A 14,991-nucleotide genomic window follows, 5' to 3' on the forward strand; every position below is an offset into this window, starting at 1 on the left:
TTGGCAGGGAGTCTCAACCACCGGACCTCGTTAATGTACTGTTGATGACTTGTCCAGTTGTGAAATCCTCAGGATAACACCTTTAATATTTCGGACAAAAGATATAAGCTGACTGCAGTGAGTGGTCTGGCTTCATATGCTGGGGAGCCCAGGGTGTCGATCCAGTGTGGCCCACTTAAAGGTCCCGGGTGTGTGTCGTCATTAATAGTCTGTAAGCCTGCATGGTGCTTTACATGTATGGGTGGGGCTGGCACCCTCCGTATTGCCGTATCTGTGTGCAGGTTCGAAGATGGCCACATCACTGCTCGGTCTATACATGCTGCTCTGACTGGTCAGCACTGCTCGTGCGGACAGCTCTGGGAGCCTGCTGTAGCTTAGACTAATGATGTATACGTAATATGCAGTGTGGATCCGGTAGTCAGCGCAGCGGTGCGGCCGTCTTTGTCCAGGACCAGAGCCTCACTTTAACCCCTTAATGATGCGGCCCCCCCCCCCCTTTTTTTTTTTTCCTTTTTTTTATTTCTACCTAATCAAAAAAACAAATTGTACCTCTTCTCTTTCCGCCGCGGTCTGAGGGCTCGTTACTTGTTGTGTTACTGTGTGATGTACCGGATAATGTGATGAGGAACGGAGAAACAATTGTAAGTGAAATGGAAAAAATACACAGTTCCACCATCAGAAGGCCTCGCCTGTAATGGCAGTTGAATGGCACCCAGTCATGTCATCGTGGGGTGGGGGACCATGTAATGCTGGTGATCGCCTACCACAGGTCTACCCGCTGCCCAGGTACCATGTAATGCTGGTGATCACCTACCCCAGCTCAACCCGCTGCCCAGGTACCATGTAATGCTGGTACTTGCCTACCCGCAGCTCTACCCGCTGCCTTGGTACCATGTAATGCTGGTACTCACCTGCAGCTCTACTCGCTGCCCAGTTACCATGTAATGCTGGTGCTCACCTACCTGCAGCTCCACCCGCTGCCTGGGTACCATGTAATGCTGGTGCTCACCTACCCGCAGCTCCACCCGCTGCCTGGGTACCATGTAATGCTGGTGCTCGCCTACCCGCAGCTCTACCCGCTGCCCGGGTACCATGTAATGCTGGTGCTCGTCTACCCGCTGCCCGGGTACCATGTAATGCTGGTGCTCGTCTACCCGCTGCCCGGGTACCATGTAATGCTGGTGCTCGTCTACCCGCTGCCTGGGTACCATGTAATGCTGGTGCTCGTCTACCCGCTGCCCGGGTACCATGTAATGCTGGTGCTCGTCTACCCGCTGCCCGGGTACCATGTAATGCTGGTGCTCGTCTACCCGCTGCCCGGGTACCATGTAATGCTGGTGCTCGTCTACCCGCTGCCCGGGTACCATGTAATGCTGGTGCTCGCCTGCCCGGGTACCATGTAATGCTGGTGCTCACCCACCCGAAGCTCCACCCGCTGCCCGGGTACCATGTAATGCTGGTGCTCACCCACCCGCAGCTCTACCCACTGCCCGGATACCATGTAATGCTGGTGCTCACCTACCCGCAGCTCTACCTGCTGCCCGGGTACCATGTAATGCTGGTGCTCATCTACCCGCTGCCCGGGTACCATGTAATGCTGGTGCTCGTCTACCCGCAGCTCCACCCGCTGCCCGGGTACCATGTAATGCTGGTGCTCGCCTACCCGCAGCTCTACCTCCTGCACGGGTACCATGTAAGGCTGGAGCTCGCCTACCAGCTCTATCCAGCTTTGACCTGGGTACCCTGTAAAGCTGGGGCTGCTGCCCAGTGTCTCACGGGCATGGGTCCATATTCATCGCTGCTGCTCCATAGTGATAACGCACACTCGGGGTATAATTTTGCAGGACAGATGTATAAGGGCAGACTAACGGCTGTTGGTCGCACCGAAGCGATCGGCATTGGACGAGGCTGCTGCCCCCTGTATGTGTCACCTGCCGTAGTATATAATGCAGCGTGGCGATCGGAGGGGTCCTCCGTGACTCGGATGGACGAGGCTGCTGCCCCCTGTATGTGTCACCTGCCGTAGTATATAATGCAGCGTGGCCATCAGAGGGGTCCTCCGTGACTCGGATGGACGAGGCTGCTGCCCCCTGTATGTGTCACCTGCCGTAGTATATAATGCAGCGTGGCCATCAGAGGGGTCCTCCGTGACTCGGATGGACGAGGCTGCTGCCCCCTGTATGTGTCACCTGCCGTAGTATATAATGCAGCGTGGCGATCGGAGGGGTCCTCCGTGACTCGGATGGACGAGGCTGCTGCCCCTGTATGTGTCACCTGCCGTAGTATATAATGCAGCGTGGCCATCAGAGGGGTCCTCCGTGACTCGGATGGACGAGGCTGCTGCCCCCTGTATGTGTCACCTGCCGTAGTATATAATGCAGCGCGGCGATCGGAGGGGTCCTCCGTGACTCGGATGGACGCGGCTGTTGTTCGCCGTCTCGCTGGGCTTCAGTTTTATTCCATTTCTAACATTTCTCGTATTTTTGCAGGTTAACGGGATCCAGCGGGACGGTGACGGACGGGCCCGGGAACTACAAGTACAAGACCAAGTGTACCTGGCTGATCGACGGAGGGTAAGTCGCTCGCAGCGCCCATCTCTGTACGGCCGGCTGACATGCTGAATATTATGTTCAAAGCTGATGAAAATTATCCCAAAATGGAGATGTCCTCTTGGTTGGTACTGGCACCCTTAAAGGGAACCTTCTGTTTTAAAGGGATTGTATCAGACAGCATTCACGCTTGCATTCGAGCTTTCAGCTAGACTTCAGCCCCCCCCCCCCCATCCCCCACTGATGTCCCCCCGTTGGGGTTCAGTTCCTTCACCGGAGCTAATAGCAGTCTGCAATGTTTCTTCTGGTGAACTCCATGATGGAGCAGAAACGGACAAGGCGGGCTGCCATTTCCCATTGAAGTCACTTGGATTGGGGGAGAGTCGGTTTATTTCTGTTCTTACTCCTATATCTCTGCCCCAATAATCGAACGGAGAGACTGAAGTCTGACCGACAGCCCCACCGACAGCCCCACCGACAGCCCCACCGACAGCCCCACCGACAGCCCCACCGACAGCCCCACCGCAAGAATCATTTAAAATCCTACTAAGGTGCAGTTCTCACACCGACCACTAGTAACAGTCTGGTACTTCCTGTTCTGTAGAGGAAAACCCCTCATCATCACAGCAGGATTACACCATTCACTATAGGTCATGTCACAGCTCACCTCCTCCTCTCCCTGCACAGGTCACAGCATGCTTACATCACTCTCCCCATACAAGTCAGTGGGTTCCCCCCTGTGGCCCATGTGGCTGCTGTAAAACATATGATACATTGCCTTTAAGAGCTGAATGAGTGTTAGTATAGGGGAGATGACAACCTGACGCCGCTGATCTCCAAGCGGCATATCCGGCTTCTTGAACTGTAGTCTCTGGCGGCACATGCTGGTCGGTCAGTCTAGTCTCAGACGCTGGTTGGCTGCGGTATGTGTTGGCGTCATGTATAATGGCCGTGGATGGCTGCGGCTACCGCCTCCCCTCCCACTAATATAACCGCTCTGCCCTCATGTGGATGCATTATAGAACTACATGCTACGCAGCATCTGTGGTGGGTGGGCAACCACCCTCAGCATTTTTGCTATGTGTGAAAATACCCTTAATAAATTCCGTGTTGCCCGTAGCAACCAACCGCTTCACTGCTGAGGTAAAGTGAAAGCTGCGCAGTGATTGGTTGCTAGGGGCGACACAGCTTGTCTTTCAGACGCCTCTCCTAGGAGTGCGCTGCCGGGATACCTGTCCGCGGCCCACGCTGTACCACTAATATGCCTCGTCCCACCCGCCAGCCTACATGGTGGGATGGACGCTTCCTGAGCAGACAGGTTGTAGTCGCCGACCGCAGAGGGCTTGTGCGGGTCACTAATAGACTCTAGAGGGGGGCGGACACCTTCAGAATTGACATGCGGCCTCATACAATAAGATGAGTCACTGCGGCCGCCGTCTGCTCCCCCTCCGCTGTGTAATATGTGGTAGATAATAAATATGGCCGCTGCCCAAAGTCTAAAGGTGAGGAGGAGAGCTGGCAGGACTGTACACAGACACGGCGTCAGCGGGGGAGGGGGGGGGGAGCCGCTCGCCCCCATGGAGGAGGGCGGTTATGGCTGGTTATCCCGTGTGGGTGGACAGCGACCTCCTGTGGTAACACAACATGCCGGTCCTTCTGTCTCCCGGCGCCTGCCATTGGCTGCAGTCAGGACCCCACCGGTGCAGTGATGGGGCGCCCCAACTTCTGTCTCACATTGTTACCTGCACTCCATGGCCACTTTATTCCACATACGGGCTTTTCATGATTGGCGCGTCCCTCTATGGTAATTCTCCCCGTGACCCCGGGGTTCGGCATAAAGTCACATGACAAGTTTTCCGTGGATCAGTATCGGTGTGAATCCACATTAGGTGGGAAGATCCAGCGATCTGAGTGACTTCCAGCGAGGTCCGGTCATCGGTGCTGGACTAGCCGGGGCCCGGATGCCAGCCATGTGGGGGTTTTCTCGTGTAACCGTGTGGAGAGTATACCGAGAATGGCGTGATGGAGGACAACATCCAGCGAAGGCAGAGCCTGTGGATGGGAACACCTTGTCACCGAAAGGGGTCAGAGGAGGATGTCAAGAATCGTCCTGATGAACAGGGACCACGGAGTCAAGGAAACTGCAGCTAAATCGACGCTGCAGCTCAGATGTCCCATCTAATCTGTGGTAGCAAGAAGACACTTCCTGTCCGCAGGGGCCGATATTCCTGCAGAAGGATTTAATCACCCAGTGGGGTCTGCGCCACGAGGAACTGCTGGAGGCCAAGTGAGACCCAACGCACTACTGCAATGGTGGATCCAATGAAGTGGCTATTCGGTGTATACATCCACCCACACCCTCTGTCCTCCGTAGACTTGTATCTACAGACCGGGTCGCTGTCAGTGGAATGTCGCCCTTCGTCCAGCAGAGCAGCGATTACTATAATCCAGGTCGTAAAGCACTGAATCATTGGACGTTGCTCCTGGTTCACCCAGGGAGTGCTGAGATTGGCATCTATATGAGGAAGGGTGTGGGCATACAGCGGGCAGCGCTGGGTGCAAAATGCCTTGACAATATCCAGTTACTACGGCATAAAGGGTTCTCCCTCTGATTAACCCCGTGGCAGTGCCGCCCCGTCTACTTGCCTTTTTGTCTCCTGCCCACTGTGCCTGGTACTACAACTTTCTGCAGCTCAGACCCATTCAAGTGAATGTTACTGAGCTGCAGTACCAGGCACAGCCACTGTGAGAGATGGGGGCGCTATGGATGGTGATGTGATGGCAGGGCTTGCCCAAACACTGTGGCTTCTTGCGCGACCAGCACTTCATTCAGTCTCCTCCACAGTCTGAGCAGACACGGGCGGATTACAATTGCGCAATCCGTGGCAAAACGCAGGCATGGAGAAGAATGTAAAACCGTTTTTTCGCCCGCACCCCCATACGGATTGCGTATTCCACAAGCAGAAGAAAAATCGCAGCAGTGAAGGCCATCCGCCCCACCGCCCATCTTCCGTTAACATGGTATATGGGTAACTGCGTCATGGGGAGGCCACGGCGCCAGACATACAGTCAAGACATAAATCACACTGCTTAACGATGGCGAGCCGCCGCGGGCATACGCAATGCAAGAAAACCGGGTGCGCAGGGTCGTCGGTTGGGCTCGCACCTGGAATCCACTGCGGTCTCCCGGTCCACCCGTAGCCCCACATATCATGTATTAACAGATGGGGGTCACAGTGTGGTATAAATATTGTCAGTTTTTGGCCGGCTTCACACGGGCGCTAACATTGCGTGAGATTTGTGCATTTTTGAGTCGCACACATACGAACCCCATTCTTTTGACCGGGGTCATACACGTGAGTGAGGCTTTCCTGCATGGCGGAAACAAGCCATGGCATGTTCTATCTCGCTGCAAGATCGCTCATGGCAGCGCCATCGTTTCTCCCATCGCAGGCCTCATTGAAAGCAATAGGAGAAGCTCCACCATCCCCTGCTGCGGCCGTGACTGCCCCCCAGAGGATCCCTGCATCCCCCATGTGATGCCAGGCTGGTTTCCCATGAAAACGTCTCGTATCCACGGGGAGTTCACATAGATTGGCGAGGGTGATATGGGGGCGGGATACACGGGCTGATAACGCGCTCCTTTGTGTGAAGCCGGCCTTATCTTACGGGCCGGCCTTATCTTACGGGCCGGCCTTATCTTACGGGTCGGCCTTATCTTACGGGTCGGCCTTATCTTACGGGTCGCTGTGTTTATGACCCCAAGTTATTAGAGGTCTCATGTTTTACGACTTTTGCACAATCTAATGTAAAAACCTTGAGATGCCGGGTTCACCAAGGGCAGAGAGCAAATGTGCTCTGATCGAGGGGGGTGATGACCGGACAAAGGTCCATGGCACCCCTCCCACTCCCAGGGTAGGAGAATCGGAGAGCCTCTATGGTGCCTGCCCCCCTACCCGGGACAGCAGAATCGGAGAGCCTCTATGGCCCCCCCCCCCCCAACCCCCCCGAGCCTCTATGGTGCCCCCCCTCTACCCGGGAAAGCAGAATCTCAGAGATTCTATGGTATGGTAGCCTGCCCAGGACCTTGCCACCCATGTCCTCTGCAGTCAGCAACTACAGCAGAAACGGGGGTGAGTGACAGCACCCTGGAGGCCCTGCACACGTGAAGGGGTGAGAGCAGGAGTCGAGGGGAAGCCACAGCCCCGGGGTTACTCACTGCAGCCGGCGGGGCCAATTGTATGCAGCCTAGCAGAATACACAATGCCAGAGGGTTTCAGTGCAGCCCATGATCCACTGGGGGCGTGACCTGCCTGTCAAGCTCTCTAACACTTGGCTACACCAATCACTTCCGGTGGCGTCAAGTTACAACATTACGTACGGTGCCCCCCCCCCCCCCCGCGCTCCTGGGTTGTTAGACAGGAGCGAGTATCATTGGCATCACTCACAGCGCATGGTGGATCGGGCTGGTTAGAGTTGTATCCCCGCCCACCTCCATTCACAGTAGGCAGACAGTCTTTTATAAGTGGTTGGCTGCGGTTTGCGGTGGTCGGCTGCGGTTTGCGCTGGTCGACACGTCGGTCAGTTTTCTGCATGCAGACACTGACCGCCTGAATGCGCTTACACGGGACGATTCCCACCAAAGCGATTCTGAATGAAAAAGGCCATTAGTGTATTTGGTACATTTGCACCCCTCTTACCTGCTTGCTCACAAACCTGTCTTCATATGTATGTGTAGCGCCCTCTATGTGTACCTCCCTATAGCACATGAGCTCTTACAGGCAGGACCCTCCCCCTATTGTTACAGATGGGCATCAGTTTAATGCTGGATATTACCTATATTTTCTGAATGTTTTCTAAGTTCTTAAAGCGCTGCGGAATATGTTGGCGCTATATAAAGATTATATCATAGGACTGTATAAAACAAGCCTGTTTCTCCCCTCCAGAAACAACACAGTGCTCCGCCTCCGCTTCAACCACTTTGCCACGGAGTGCAGCTGGGATCACCTATACGTGTACGATGGAGACTCCATATACGCCCCGCTGGTCGCTGCATTCAGGTAATACGGCGTCTTAATGATCACTTTTTTCAGCCACACTGCAGTAACCTGAATGAGAGAGCCATACTGCCGCGGGGTGGGTGAGGGGGCTGCGCCTGCCGCGGGGTGGGTGAGGGGGCTGCGCCTGCCGCGGGGTGGGTGAGGGGGCTGCGCCGCCGCGGGGTGGGTGAGGGGGCTGCGCCGCCGCGGGGTGGGTGAGGGGGCTGCGCCGCCGCGGGGTGGGTGAGGGGGCCGCGCCGCCGCCGCCTGCCGCGGGGTGGGTATTATATTCTTGTAAATAGGAGCAGTATTACAGTAGTTATATTCTTGTACATGGGAGGCAGTATTATAGTAGTTATATTCTTGTACATAGGGAGCAGTATTATAGTAGTTATATTCTTGTACATAGGGGGCAGTATTATAGTAGTTATATTCTTGTACATAGGGGGCAGTATTATAGTAGTTATATTCTTGTACATAGGGGGCAGTATTATAGTAGTTATATTCTTGTACATAGGAGCAGTATTATAGTAGTTATATTCTTGTACATATGGGTAGCATTATAGTAGTTATATTCTTGTACATAGGGGGCGGTATTATAGTAGTTATATTCTTGTACATAGGGGGCGGTATTATGGCAGTTATATTCTTGTACATAGGGGGCGGTATTATAGTAGTTATATTCTTGTACATAGGGGGCGGTATTATAGTAGTTATATTCTTGTACATAGGGGGCGGTATTATGGCAGTTATATTCTTGTACATAGGGGGCGGTATTATAGTAGTTATATTCTTGTACATAGGGGGCAGTATTATAGTAGTTATATTCTTGTACATAGGGGGCAGTATTATAGTAGTTATATTCTTGTACATATGGGTAGCATTATAGTAGTTATATTCTTGTACATAGGGGGCGGTATTATAGTAGTTATATTCTTGTACATAGGGGGCGGTATTATGGCAGTTATATTCTTGTACATAGGGGGCGGTATTATAGTAGTTATATTCTTGTACATAGGGGGCGGTATTATAGTAGTTATATTCTTGTACATAGGGGGCGGTATTATGGCAGTTATATTCTTGTACATAGGGAGCAGTATTATAGTAGTTATATTCTTGTACATAGGGGGCGGTATTATAGTAGTTATATTCTTGTACATAGGGGGCAGTATTATAGTAGTTATATTGTACATAGGAGCAGTATTATAGTAGTTATATTCTTGTACATAGGGGGCAGTATTATAGTAGTTATATTCTTGTACATAGGGGGCAGTATTATAGTAGTTATATTCTTGTACATAGGGGGCAGTATTATAGTAGTTATATTCTTGTACATAGGGGCAGTATTATAGTAGTTATATTCCTGTACATAGGAGGCAGTATTATAGTAGTTATATTCTTGTACATAGGGGGCAATATTATAGTAGTTATATTCTTGTACATAGGGGGCAGTATTATAGTAGTTATATTCTTGTACATAGGGGGCAGTATTATAGTAGTTATATTCTTGTACATAGGAGGCAGTATTATAGTAGTTATATTCTTGTACATAGGAGGCAGTATTATAGTAGTTATATTCTTGTACATAGGGGGCAGTATTATAGTAGTTATATTCTTGTACATAGGAGGCAGTATTCTAGTAGTCATATTCTTGTACATAGGAGGGCAGTATTATAGTAGTTATATTCTTGTACATAGGGGGCAGTATTATAGTAGTTATATTCTTGTACATAGGGGGCAGTATTATAGTAGTTATATTCTTGTACATAGGGGGCAGTATTATAGTTATATTCTTGTACATAGGAGCAGTATTGTAGTAGTTATATTCTTGTACATAGTGGGCAGTATTATAGTAGTTATATTCTTGTACATAGGGGGCAGTATTATAGTAGTTATATTCTTGTACATAGGGGGCAGTATTATAGTAGTTATATTCTTGTACATAGGAGGCAGTATTATAGTAGTTATATTCTTGTACATAGGAGGCAGTATTATAGTAGTTATATTCTTGTACATAGGGGGCAGTATTATAGTAGTTATATTCTTGTACATAGGGGGCAGTATTATAGTAGTTATATTCTTGTACATAGGGGGCAGTATTATAGTAGTTATATTCTTGTACATAGGGGGCAGTATTATAGTAGTTATATTCTTGTACATAGGGGGCAGTATTATAGTAGTTATATTCTTGTACATAGGGGGCAGTAGTATAGTAGTTATATTCTTGAACATAGGAGGCAGTAGTATAGTAGTTGTATTCTTATACATAGGGGACAGTATTATAGTAGTTGTATTCTTATACATAGGGGACAGTATTATAGTAGTTGTATTCTTATACATAGGGGACAGTATTATAGTTGTTGTATTCTTGTACATAGGGGGCAGTATTATAGTAGTTATATTCTTGTACATAGGGGGCAGTATTATAGTAGTTATATTCTTGTACATAGGGGGCAGTATTATAGTAGTTATATTCTTGTACATAGGGGGCAGTATTATAGTAGTTGTATTCTTGTACATAGGGGGCAGTAGTATAGTAGTTATATTCTTGAACATAGGAGGCAGTAGTATAGTAGTTGTATTCTTATACATAGGGGACAGTATTATAGTAGTTGTATTCTTATGCATAGGGGACAGTATTATAGTAGTTGTATTCTTATACATAGGGGACAGTATTATAGTAGTTGTATTCTTGTACATAGGGGCAGTATTATAGTTGTTGTATTCTTGTACATAGGGGGCAGTATTATAGTAGTTATATTCTTGTACATAGGGGGCAGTATTATAGTAGTTATATTCTTGTACATAGGGGACAGTATTATAGTAGTTATCTTCTTGCACATAGGAGCAGTATTATAGTAGTTATATTCTTGTACATAGGGGGTAGTTTTATAGTAGTTATTTTCTTGTACATAGGGGGCAGTATTATAGTAGTTATATTCTTGTACATAGGGGGCAGTATTATAGTAGTTATATTGTACATAGGAGGCAGTATTATAGTAGTTATATTCTTGTACATAGGAGGCAGTATTATAGTAGTTATATTCTTGTACATAGGGGGCAGTATTATAGTAGTTATATTCTTGTACATAGGGGGCAGTATTATGGTAGTTATATTCTTGTACATAGGGGGCAGTATTATAGTAGTTATATTCTTGTACATAGGGGGCAGTATTATAGTAGTTATATTCTTGTACATAGGGGGCAGTATTATGGTAGTTATATTCTTGTACATAGGGGGCAGTATTATAGTTATATTCTTGTACATAGGAGCAGTATTGTAGTAGTTATATTCTTGTACATAGGGGGCAGTATTATGGTAGTTATTTTCTTGTACATAGGGGGCAGTATTATAGTAGTTATATTCTTGTACATAGGGGGCAGTATTATAGTAGTTATATTGTACATAGGAGGCAGTATTATAGTAGTTATATTCTTGTACATAGGAGGCAGTATTATAGTAGTTATATTATTGTACATAGGGGGCAGTATTATAGTAGTTATATTCTTGTACATTGGGGGCAGTATTATAGTAGTTATATTCTTGTACATAGGGGGCAGTATTATAGTAGTTATATTCTTGTACATAGGGGGCGGTATTATAGCAGTTATATTCTTGTACATAGGAGGCGGTATTATAGTAGTTATATTCTTGTACATAGGGGGCGGTAGTAAAGTAGTTATATTCTTGTACATAGGGGGCAGTATTATGGTAGTTATATTCTTGTACATAGGGGGCAGTATTATAGTAGTTATATTCTTGTACATAGGGGGCAGTATTATAGTAGTTATATTCTTGTACATAGGGGGCAGTATTATGGTAGTTATATTCTTGTACATAGGGGGCAGTATTATAGTTATATTCTTGTACATAGGAGCAGTATTATAGTAGTTATATTCTTGTACATAGGGGGCAGTATTATGGTAGTTATTTTCTTGTACATAGGGGGCAGTATTATAGTAGTTATATTCTTGTACATAGGGGGCAGTATTATAGTAGTTATATTGTACATAGGAGGCAGTATTATAGTAGTTATATTCTTGTACATAGGAGGCAGTATTATAGTAGTTATATTATTGTACATAGGGGGCAGTATTATAGTAGTTATATTCTTGTACATTGGGGGCAGTATTATAGTAGTTATATTCTTGTACATAGGGGGCAGTATTATAGTAGTTATATTCTTGTACATAGGGGGCGGTATTATAGCAGTTATATTCTTGTACATAGGAGGCGGTATTATAGTAGTTATATTCTTGTACATAGGGGGCGGTAGTAAAGTAGTTATATTCTTGTACATAGGGAGCGGTATTATAGTCGTTATATTATTGTACATAGGGGGCAGTATTATAGTAGTTATATTCTTGTACATTGGGGGCAGTATTATAGTAGTTATATTCTTGTACATAGGGGGCAGTATTATAGTAGTTATATTCTTGTATATATATGCAGTATTATAGTAGTTATATTCTTGTACATAGGGGGCAATATTATAGTAGTTGTATTCTTGTACATAGGGGGCAGTATTATAGTAGTTATATTCTTGTACATAGGGGGCATTACTATAGTAGTTATATTCTTGTACATAGAAGGCAGTATTATAGTAATTATATTCTTGTACATAGGAGGCAGTATTATAGTAGTTATATTCTTGTACATAGGGGGCATTACTATAGTAGTTATATTCTTGTACATAGGGAGCAGTATTATAGTAGTTATATTCTTGTACATAGGGGGCAGTATTATAGTAGTTATATTCTTGTACATAGGGGCAGTATTATAGTAGTTATATTCTTGTACATAGGGGGCAGTATTATAGTAGTTATATTCTTGTACATAGGGGCAGTATTACAGTAGTTATATTCTTGTACATGGGGGGGCAGTATTATAGTGGATGCATTCTTGTACATGGGGGGGCAGTATTACTGTAGTTATATTCTTGTACATAGGGGGCAGTATTATAGTAGTTATATTCTTGTACATAGGGGCAGTATTACAGTAGTTATATTCTTGTACATGGGGGGGCAGTATTATAGTGGTTGCATTCTTGTACATGGGGGGGCAGTATTACTGTAGTTATATTCTTGTACATGGGGGGGCAGTATTATAGTGGTTGCAGTCTTGTACATAGGGGGGCAGTATTATAGTGGTTGCAGTCTTGTACATGGGGGGGCAGTATTATAGTGGTTGTATTCTTGTACATGGGGGGCAGTATTATAGTGGTTGCATTCTTGTTCATGGGGGGGGCAGTATTATAGTGGTTGCATTCTTGTACATGGGGGGGGGCAGTATTATAGTGGTTGCATTCTTGTACATGGGGGGGGCAGTATTATAGTGGTTGCATTCTTGTACATGGGGGGGGCAGTATTATAGTGGTTGCATTCTTGTACATGGGGGGGGGGCAGTATTATAGTGGTTGCATTCTTGTACATGGGGGGGGCAGTATTATAGTGGTTGCATTCTTGTACATGGGGGGGCAGTATGTTACAGTAGACAGTTTCCATTCTTGCTGATCATTGTGTGACCCTGACCTCTTCCTCTGCCCCGTCTTGTATGTAAACATGTTACTAGTGGTGTTCGGATTGTTTGTGACCGCTGGCTCTCACCTTCCTGTATTTGCATAGCTAAGTGCTTGTTGCGTTGTGGTGTATACTGGAGGGTGGCCAGCTGTACTCCTGTTACCCGCCTGTGCCAGCTGCTCTTGGTGTCTGATGCCACCTGAGACTCCAGGAGTCATTTATAAGTGTGTACACGGCCACAAACAGCTGACTGCGTATCTCCGGAGGCCGATGCTCGAGCCGTTTACCGTGCCGTCTGTCGGATTGCCATTTGCACAGTTTGGTCATATTGCAGTAAAAACGTACTATAAATTTGGAGAATCTGGTTTTATATAGAATCTTATGTAACAAAGTGGCATCATGACTGCGGCAGCGCTGCGCCAACACAGATCATCGTGTACGGGCAGAGAAGTCGTACGCACGTCCCTGGATAAGCGAAGGATCGGTGATTAAACTGAGCGATTAGCAGTTGGTGAGCGGGGAGTAAACGATGAGCGGTGGGTCGGTCGGTGGGTCGATCGGTGGGTCGGTCGGTGGGTCGGTCGGTGGGTCGGTCGGTGGGTCGGTCGGTGGGTCGGTCGGTGGGTCGGTCGGTGGGTCGGTGGGTCGGTCGGTGGGTGGGTCGGTCGGTGGGTGGGTCGGTGGGTGGGTCGGTCGGTGGGTGGGTCGGTCGGTGGGTGGGTCGGTGGGTGGGTCGGTCGGTGGGTGGGTCGGTCGGTGGGTGGGTCGGTCGGTGGGTCGGTGGGTGGGTCGGTCGGTGGGTCGGTCGGTGGGTCGGTGGGTGGGTGGGTCGGTGGGTGGGTGGGTCGGTCGGTCGGTGGGTCGGTCGGGTGGGTCGGTCGGGTGGGTCGGTCGGGTGGGTCGGTCGGGTGGGTCGGTCGGGTGGGTCGGTCGGGTGGGTCGGTCGGGTGGGTCGGTGGGTGGGTCGGTCGGGTGGGTCGGTCGGGTGGGTGGGTCGGTCGGGTGGGTGGGTCGGTCGGTGGGTCGGTCGGGTGGGTCGGTGGGTGGGTCGGTGGGTGGGTCGGTCGGTGGGTCGGTCGGTGGGTCGGTCGGTCGTTTATACAATCAGCCATTTATTGTTTTAAAAAAATCTTTCCGTGTAAAATCATCTTTATGTCTGTGAACAGGTTGGGTGTAACCTGCCATCACCCCGCGCCCGCGTGATCGATAGTGCAGATAGTTAACATTCTGGTTTTAGAATTTTTGGCGTAGCGTCTAAAATGTTTTCACATCTGTTGTTGTTTTCAGCGGACTCATTGTTCCGGAGTCTGACGGCAACGAGTCCGTCCCGGAGGTCTCCATCACTTCTGGGTTTGCCCTCTTACATTTCTTCAGTGATGCGGCCTACAACCTGACAGGATTTAATATCAGCTACAGGTAACACTCTGGGACTATGACAACACTTACTGTCACCTAACAGGACAGGCTGTATTTTGGTTCCTACTTCAGGATACGCTGATGGGGTCACACATGACCCCTTTCAGTGCAGCAGACTGGGCTTGCAGTGTGTTCCTTCGGATAGAAGATGAGCTTTTCTGCAGCCCGCGATGCCATTTATTTACCATTGTGCTCATTAGATGATTCTGCATGCAGCCGTTCCTCTGTCTCTCAGGTAGAAGCATAGACAATGCCGACACTAAGTAGCCTAAGCCGGCATGGGATAAGTATCTTACCGCTGATGCGGACAGGTGTGCCGGCACGTCCCTCTCTTAAAGGTAATGTGCCGCGTTGCACAACCACTGTGAGAATGCAGGGTCTGTACTGAACGGCTGGTCGTCCCAAATCCTGTTCTCAATACCCTGAAAAACAGCTGGCTTTGTGGGGGAAAGCTGCTGCCAGTCTGA

General features: G+C 48.5%; 1 protein-coding gene across 1 annotated transcript in view; it reads left to right on the forward strand.

Moving 5' to 3' along the window:
* Positions 1-14,991, forward strand: part of ATRN (attractin) — a 136,406-nt gene that overhangs the window by 14,496 nt on the left and 106,919 nt on the right. The window contains exons 2-4 of the mRNA XM_066572920.1: positions 2,490-2,573; positions 7,496-7,609; positions 14,396-14,524. Of these exons, the coding sequence (XP_066429017.1) occupies positions 2,490-2,573; positions 7,496-7,609; positions 14,396-14,524 (327 nt within the window). The remainder of the gene's footprint in view (positions 1-2,489; positions 2,574-7,495; positions 7,610-14,395; positions 14,525-14,991) is intronic.

Source organism: Eleutherodactylus coqui, chromosome 7, assembly GCF_035609145.1.
Source record: "Eleutherodactylus coqui strain aEleCoq1 chromosome 7, aEleCoq1.hap1, whole genome shotgun sequence".
Classification (NCBI taxonomy): domain Eukaryota; kingdom Metazoa; phylum Chordata; class Amphibia; order Anura; family Eleutherodactylidae; genus Eleutherodactylus; species Eleutherodactylus coqui.